General features: G+C 35.8%; 2 protein-coding genes across 3 annotated transcripts in view; both read left to right on the top strand.

Moving 5' to 3' along the window:
- Positions 1–4,334, top strand: part of LOC104736665 (sugar transport protein 13) — a 4,705-nt gene extending 371 nt beyond the window's left edge. The window contains exons 1-4 of one of the 2 annotated variants that reach the window (XM_010456685.2): positions 976–1,202; positions 1,839–2,286; positions 2,947–3,238; positions 3,407–4,328. In XM_010456685.2, coding sequence (XP_010454987.1) covers positions 1,070–1,202; positions 1,839–2,286; positions 2,947–3,238; positions 3,407–4,111 — 1,578 coding nt within the window. In that variant the 5' untranslated portion in view covers positions 976–1,069 and the 3' untranslated portion in view covers positions 4,112–4,328. Of the gene's footprint in view, positions 1–975; positions 1,203–1,838; positions 2,287–2,946; positions 3,239–3,406 lie in introns of those variants that run through there. The other variant, XM_010456686.1, reaches the window with a different exon arrangement.
- On the top strand, positions 5,114–8,160 carry LOC104736664 (sugar transport protein 13-like). Its single transcript, XM_010456681.2, has 4 exons — positions 5,114–5,351; positions 5,818–6,268; positions 6,869–7,157; positions 7,287–8,160. Exons 1-4 carry the CDS (start codon positions 5,216–5,218, stop codon positions 8,007–8,009), a joined length of 1,599 nt encoding a protein of 532 aa, XP_010454983.1. The 5' UTR covers positions 5,114–5,215; the 3' UTR covers positions 8,010–8,160.

Genomic DNA, 8,732 nt, shown 5'->3' with positions numbered 1-8,732 from the left:
TGTTGTTGTTGTTGTTGCATATAGCTGTGCATATTTGGTTATTAGTCTTATCAGAAACCCAAAACATGGATAGTTATTGCCTTTTAAAGATATGGACCCATAAAGAACTATGCAAAAAGTGACAAGTTGGTAGATATATACAAATAACGTGACAGCAAATGAGAAACCCATGGGTAAACACAACACAAATTAATAATATAAAAACAATTTGGCTTAGACTAGTTGTAGTAATTTTGTCCCAATAATCTCATTCGAAAGAGTAAGTAAACAATAATTGCATAGAGTAGTGGTGAGCAAATATGGTTCTACATTATATTTATTTTATAAGATTTGGATCCATATTCTTAACTAGGGAGGTTGGTGGGTTGGAGTAGTGTCGGTCTACTTCTTACAATATATCTTTTCATCTCGATAATTTTCTGATATAGAATGCTGAATCCGATTATATGGTCCCATAGACCTTTCACGTACATATAACATCCATAAATTTTAAACAATGCAATAGATACTAGTAAGATGATATACACGTTACATGACGTCAGCTAATTTGTATGAACACACGAGGGTAACGGCCAAAATCGTTCATATTCTAAAAGGTATGTACGAGATATTTGCTTAGGCCGGTAGCAAGATTTTAACAACACATTGACAGTGATATAAGAAAATGTAACAATCTCTCTAATAAGAGAGGAGAATCTTATAATTTAACATAACAAAAAGTATAAAAAATTCAAGGATAATATTATAACAAGAAAGAGAAGCGTTATGACTTATGATGATAGGCAAATTGTATATTCAACTAAGGACTAAGGAGACGCCACATAAAGCAGAAGGAGATAGAAGAAACGTTTGTTGACCGATGACTTGATGACTCAGAAGCATGTGAACATAAATAGAGACGTGTAAGAATCTCATTGGCTGCAGACAATTTTTATTTGTGCTTCACTGCCTCATCTTCTCTATATAATGAAGTACCACCGCAATGGTCTCTTTAACTAAGTGTTTCCTTTTTGAACTCTTTAAGAGAAAATAACTTCTTAGATTTGAGCTTTCTGAAGAGATCCTCAGGATGGCCGGAGGAGGATTTGCGACTTCGGCGAACGGAGTGGAGTTTGAGGCAAAGATAACTCCTATAGTCATCATCTCTTGCATCATGGCTGCTACCGGCGGTCTCATGTTTGGTTACGACGTTGGTGTCTCCGGTAAGAATATTCAGATCTCTTAATTAGTTCTCTTTCTATAGGTAGAAATACAATCCTTTTATCTTATACTACACAAAAAGTAGAGCAAGTTTTAAATTTTATGGATACATAAGTTTTTTTAGTGCAAGTTTTCTCAAGTAATGATTTTTAAATAGTACCTTGCTTATGTTTTTAACTACCACCAATAACTTCTTGGTAGAAACATATCACCTAACGTATGGAGGACTAATAGAAAGAAAAAAACACTTTATCAAAATGAAAATTCACTAACTAGCTCAATGTTAATTAATTAGTTCAAGTAAGAAAATAATCTAAAATCTTAGCTTACAAAAGTTTGGCAACTAAAAGATCTAGCTAGCTAGCTAGACCGTCCTCGTTTGACTAGTATATTGACAAAATTAGTGTCATAGGTTTTAGGTTTTCTCTTTGTTTTGGGCCTTTTGGCATAATCTTGATTCCTTTTTATTTTGTCACATACACAACACATATGCTCAATGTTGGATTTGAACATGGGTTATGACACATCAACATTAATAAACAATATTTTTGGGTATACTATGAGTATCTTCTAAGTTCAAAATCAGCTTAAACGGTAAAAAAATTAAATGATTTTACATCGTCAATATGACTATGCAGGTGGAGTGACATCGATGCCAGAGTTTCTCAAAAAGTTCTTTCCGGCGGTTCACAGGCGAGTAGAAGCCGGAGCCGACAAAAGCAACTACTGCAAATACGACAACCAAGGGCTACAACTTTTCACATCATCTCTATACTTAGCCGGTCTAACAGCTACGTTCTTCGCTTCATACACGACGAGAACGCTCGGACGAAGGCTAACTATGCTCATAGCCGGTGTTTTCTTCATCATCGGTGTGGCTCTCAACGCTGGGGCTCAAGACCTAGCCATGCTTATCGCAGGCCGGATATTGCTTGGTTGTGGAGTTGGATTCGCTAATCAAGCCGTTCCTTTGTTCTTGTCGGAGATTGCACCTACTAGGATCCGTGGTGGTCTTAACATTCTCTTTCAGCTTAACGTCACTATTGGTATCCTCTTTGCCAATCTTGTCAACTATGGAACCGCCAAGTAAATATCTCTTCCTTAATACTTTTTTTCTATTTTTATTTGATAATATGAAAAAAAATGTGTGGAAACTAAACTTAGGGTTTGAGATTTTTTTAAACGAAAAATACGTAATCCAAATTTATATATGGTGGGTCATAATTTTAAAAAATTTGCTTTAACATGACACTCTTGAAAAAAATATCCTCATGACTTGTCTCTTTCACTTCACACAAACCTTAATTTGTTGTTAAAGAAAAAAAAAAGAAGATTTCGTTTCATGTACTTTCTAAAGTTATCCAAATTTACTGATTTTTTTTTGTCAAACGTTTTGGCTGTCTCCCGTGTTTGTTTATATAATTTATTTATAAAATTTTCAAAATTTCAGACCTTTTTCATAATATTATCATTAAAAAAAGCATTTTAACTTAATAAATTTCGACAAATTTTTTATTTATTTAAAATAAGTAGATCAAAAAAGTCTTCCGCGATTTCAGCAAATTCTATCCACATGCCTACGTCTTATACACTGAACGTAGTCGTCGTTAACAATTGTTTTTTCTCCACGTTGACTTTAATGCTTACGGTGGTCTGTCACGTAGTTAATGGGCTTATATGTAGGCCTAAAGGCCCATAATGGAGTTAAAACTGAGTCCGCTAAATAAATTTTGAAATTTTCTGCAGGATTAAAGGAGGATGGGGATGGAGATTGTCGTTAGGTTTGGCTGGTATTCCCGCGCTTCTTCTAACGGTTGGAGCTTTAATGGTGACGGAGACACCGAACAGTTTAGTAGAAAGAGGTCGTCTCGATGAAGGTAAAGCTGTACTCCGTCGTATTAGAGGTACCGATAATGTCGAACCAGAGTTTGCTGATCTACTTGAAGCTAGTCGGCTTGCTAAAGAAGTTAAACACCCTTTTAGAAACCTTCTTCAACGTAGAAATCGTCCTCAGCTTGTTATCGCCGTCGCTTTACAGGTTAGTAGTTGAATCCTATTTGGAGACGTTAAACAGAGCTCTTAATTTAGGATCAAGAAACCCTAAATTGTTTGTCAAGTTTCAATAATTTCGATTCCATTGTGTTCAATTTTAAAAGTTTACAAAGTAGAATTTGCATTTGATGTGTATTTTTTTTTATATTTTCAGATATTCCAACAATGTACTGGAATCAACGCGATTATGTTCTACGCACCTGTTCTGTTCAACACATTAGGGTTTGGCAGTGATGCTTCTCTTTACTCTGCTGTGGTTACCGGAGCAGTCAACGTGCTCTCTACTTTAGTCTCAATCTACTCCGTTGACAAAGTCGGTCGCCGGGTTCTACTCCTTGAAGCTGGGGTTCAAATGTTCTTCTCTCAAGTCGTAATCGCCATCATCCTCGGCATCAAAGTCACAGATCACTCTACAAATCTCTCCAAAGGATTTGCTATTCTAGTGGTGGTAATGATCTGCACTTACGTCGCTGCTTTCGCGTGGTCTTGGGGACCGCTCGGGTGGTTAATCCCGAGTGAGACATTCCCTCTAGAGACACGTTCCGCGGGACAAAGTGTGACGGTCTGCGTTAACTTGCTCTTCACGTTCATCATCGCTCAAGCTTTTCTCTCGATGCTTTGCCATTTTAAGTTTGGGATATTCATCTTCTTTTCGGCGTGGGTTCTGATTATGTCTGTGTTTGTGATGTTTCTACTTCCTGAGACTAAGAATGTGCCTATCGAGGAGATGACTGAGAGAGTGTGGAAGAAGCATTGGTTCTGGGCTAGGTTCATGGATGATGACAAGGATCATATGTTTGTGAGTGGTGAGAAGAGTAATGGTAAATCTAACGGCTTTGATCATTCAACACGGCTCTAAATTGGTTTAAGAGTCATAACCAAAGTAGAAGCAGAAGAGAGTGCATAAGAGGTTGGTAAACGCACCAAATAGAGAAAAGGAAAAGACAATGTACTAAATTTCGTTACTTTGAACTATGTTTGTGAATAGGTAAAGTCTTGTTTTGGCTTTGTTGAGTATACCATTTCTGACAAGTGTTCTGTTCTTTCTATGCGATAATGAAGATGTATATTTAATAGTCCAAGTTCTCCTTATTCATATTACACAAACAGATGTTTTATTGGACTATTATGTGCATATTAGTCAACACATTAGCCATTTTGTTCCCGCACGACAAATAGGTTTGATTTCGTATGAAACAGAACCGTACGGTACGGTGCGATTCCAACAGTATATTTTTGTTACGATTATAACCGCACTACATTTCAATAATTTCATATATAGTACGTAATTGGATATAGGTTTAGGTTGATTTTAATGTTGACGTTAAGACCAAAAAAAAAAAAGCTTGCGTGAAAAATAAATATCATTTTTTTCTCTCCATTATTATTTCTTAAATTTATCAATATAAATTCTTTTATAGTCTTCCAATTTTTCAAGTAGTTATTAGAAATTAAAATCATAATTCCAACACTAATAAAATAAACAAGAAAACTAAGCAATCTTTAATATATATATTTTTTTCGATCATCCTCTCTCAAGTGACATAATTCTTCTCATACATACGATAAGAGAGAGGAGAGAACCTTACAATTTAACAAGACTACAAATATAATATTCGAGGATATATAATAACAAGAAGAGAAGACTTATGACTTATGCTGATAGGAATTAGAAAAATAGTATATTAACCTAAGGACTAAGGTGACACCACACAAGGGCAGATAGAGATAATCAGAAACGTTTGTTGACCAATGACTTAATGAATCAAGAGCATGTGAAATAAGAGACGTGTAAAAATCCCATTGGGTACATACAATTTCCCTGTGTGCTTCACGGCTTCGTTTTCTATGTACGTAAACAAACATCCCAATGGGTCTCTTTAATTAAGTGTTTTTTAAAAACTCTTTTTAGAGAAAATTAAATAACTTTTTAAGTTTCAGCTTCTGAAGAGAGATCTTCAGTATGGCCGGAGGGGGATTTGCTGCTGCTTCGGCGAACGGAGTGGAGTTCGAGGCAAAGATAACTCCTATAGTTATCATCTCTTGCATCATGACGGCTACCGGAGGCCTCATGTTCGGCTACGACATTGGTGTCACCGGTATTAATATAACATGTGTTATCGTGTACTATTCAATATATATATATATATATATATATATTGTACTAGATTAAAAATCTGCGCTATGCCGCGATTATTTCTGTAATTAAAGTACTAATATGAAATACTTTAGAACAAATGAAATTTAATTTCACTTACTAGTTCAACGTTAAATGCGAAAGAACAAAATAATCTAAAATCTTAGCTTTCAAAAGTCTGGCAATTAGAGATTTAGTTCGTTCTTGATTTAATAGTATAGTGACGAAATAACTGTCATAGGTTTTAGTTTTTTAATTTTTATTTTATATGAAATAAAATAAGTGTGACTCCTTTTTTTATTTTTCACTTGTGCTCAAAATCGAATTTGAACATGGCTAATCCCATATAAATATTAATTTAGTTCTGAATGAGGTTAAACAGTAAAAAAATTAAGATGGTTTCCCATCATCAATATGGCTACACGCAGGCGGGGTGACAACAATGCCGGACTTTCTCGAAAAGTTTTTTCCGGTGGTTCACAGACGTGTAGAAGCCGGCGTAGACAAAAACAAGTACTATTGCAAATACGACAACCAAGGGTTACAACTTTACAAATCATCTCTATACTTAGCCGGTCTAACCTCAACGCTTTTCGCTTCATACTCGACGAGGAAGCTCGGACGGAGGCCAACGATGCTCATAGCCGGTGTTTTCTTCATCATCGGTGTGGCTCTCAATGCGGGGGCTCAAGACCTAGACATGCTTATTGCTGGCCGGATATTGCTTGGTTGTGGAGTTGGGTTCGCTAATCAAGCTGTTCCATTGTTCTTGTCGGAGATTGCACCTACTAGGATCCGTGGTGGTCTTAATATTCTCTTTCAGCTTAACATCACTTTTGGTATCCTCTTCGCCAATCTTGTTAACTATGGAACCGCCAAGTAAGTATCTCTCTTCCCTAATACTCTTTCTTGATAAATATTTATTTTATTAATAATAGAGAAATGTGTGGAAATGAAATTAGGGTATCAACGTTAAAAGTTAAAATTAGATTTTCAACGTTTTATAATTGTTATCACTTTTTTTATACGGTTCAATTTATTACGTCAACAATTATTTAGTCATTCCGTGATTTTGTTGTTTATCCAACATATCGGTCAAATTCTTAGAGTTTGAAATTTTTTCACGGAAAAAATCCAAATAAAATATATGGTTGTCATAATTAATCTTTTTTTTTTTTGCTTTGAAATGTCTCTATTAGAAAATATCCACGTGAATGTGCCTTTCACTTCACACAACCTTAATTTATGTATAAAAAGAGATTTCGCTACATGTACTTTCTAAAGTATATTCCAAATTTTGATCTTTATTTTCAAACTTTCGTCTTCCGTGTTTATTTAAAACTATTTTTAACTTCTTAGAAAAAAAGGTTCGTCATATTTAAGTTCCATACAAAAAATCATTTTAATTTTATAAAGTTGATTTTAATTTCCAAATGGAGTTAAAATAAACCCGCTAAGCACTATTTGAAATGTTTGCAGGATTAGAGGATGGGGATGGAGGTTATCGTTAGGTATGGCGGGAGTTCCCGCGCTTCTTCTAACGGTTGGAGCTTTACTGGTGACCGAAACACCGAACAGTTTAGTGGAAAGAGGTCGTCTCGATGAAGGTAAAGCCGTTCTCCGTAGTATTCGAGGTACCCATTATGTCGAACCAGAGTTTGCTTATCTACTCGAAGCTAGTCGACTTGCTAAAGAAGTTAAACACCCTTTCAGACACCTTTTCCAACGTAGAAATCGTCCTCAGCTTGTCGTTGCCCTCGCTTTACCGGTCAGTACTATCGCTTCTTTTTCGTAATTGAAGTGATTTTGTTGTAGAATTTGAAGTCAAAATAAGAAATTATCTACTAAGATTCTGCTGTTGATGCTGATCCTTTTTTCTTGTGTGTGTAAAATGCAGATGTTCCAACAATGTACTGGAATCAATGCGATTATGTTCTACGCTCCTGTTCTGTTCAGCACATTAGGGTTTGGCAGTGACGCTTCTCTTTACTCTGCAGTGGTCACTGGAGCAGTCAACGTCCTCTCCACATTAGTCTCAATTTACTCCGTTGACAAAGTTGGTCGCCGGGTTCTATTCCTTGAAGCTGGCGTCCAAATGTTTTTTTCTCAAGTCGTTATCGCTATTGTCCTTGGTACCAAAGTCACTGACCACTCTACAAAAATCTCCAGAGGTTTCGCAGTTCTAGTCGTGGTAATGATCTGCACTTATGTTGCTGCTTTCGCCTGGTCTTGGGGACCGTTAGGGTGGTTGATCCCGAGTGAGATATTCCCTTTAGGGACACGTTCCGCAGGACAAAGTGTGGCGGTCTGCGTTAACTTGCTCTTCACGTTTATTGTCGCTCAAGCTTTTCTCTCGACGCTTTGCCATTTAAAGTTTGGGATATTTATCTTCTTTTCTGCGTGGGTTTTGGTTATGTCATTCTTTGTGACGTTTCTACTTCCTGAGACTAAGAACGTGCCTATTGAGGAGATGAGTGAGAGAGTGTGGAAGAAGCATTGGTTCTGGGGTAAATTTATGGATGATCACAATGATCAAGTACTTGTGAGTGGTGAGAAGAGTAACGGTAAGACCAAAGTAGAAGCAGAAGAGAGTGAAAAAGAGGTGATAAACAAACCATAAATATAAAGAGGAAAAATAAAGTTTTTAACCATTCTACAGTGTGTTACTCAAACTGTGTTTGTAAATAGGTAAAGTCTTTTTTGTTTGTTTTATTGTGACAGTAAGTAGCTTGTTAATGTCATCGATCGACCTTGAGTTCCATTTCCGACAAGTGTTATATTTTCTTTTTCAAAATGGTAATGTATATAGCAATGTAGAAATTTGCAATTGTTGATTGTCTAGCTACGAACAAATGGTACCAATGTTAATGGGCCGAAAAATAGATACACTAGTTTTGAAGTTACAGTCCGGGCTGAATGCTTGCTGCAGTGATCAAACTGAAGATATTATAATTAATATGAAGTTGGCAACAATAAAAATAATGTATCACATGTATATAGAATTTGAATGGTAATTAAGGACACTATGTTACCAAGATGTAGGAGGAAGAGTAACTGAGAAGTTCAAATATTAAAAGATGATTCAAAACATTAGCACACCAACTAACTCACCATTCTTTCCTTACAAGCCTTGCAAACTTTAAACCGTGTGCACACTTTACAACTTATAACGATTACGTTTTGTATATGTTTATTTATTTGTGTGTGTGTGTTTTTTTTTTTCGTTATTGAGGAGAACTTAACAAATTTATGAGTTTCAACCGAAATGGACTGACCATATTGTCTACATTATTAGATTAGATTCGAACTTAAAGTTCGCAAGAGATTCAAAAAAAAAAAAAAA

This window comes from Camelina sativa, chromosome 13 (assembly GCF_000633955.1).
Source record: "Camelina sativa cultivar DH55 chromosome 13, Cs, whole genome shotgun sequence".
In the NCBI taxonomy this organism is placed as follows: domain Eukaryota; kingdom Viridiplantae; phylum Streptophyta; class Magnoliopsida; order Brassicales; family Brassicaceae; genus Camelina; species Camelina sativa.
The sequence above is the reverse complement of the archived record's forward strand: the minus strand, read 5'-3'. Positions and strand labels throughout refer to the sequence as shown.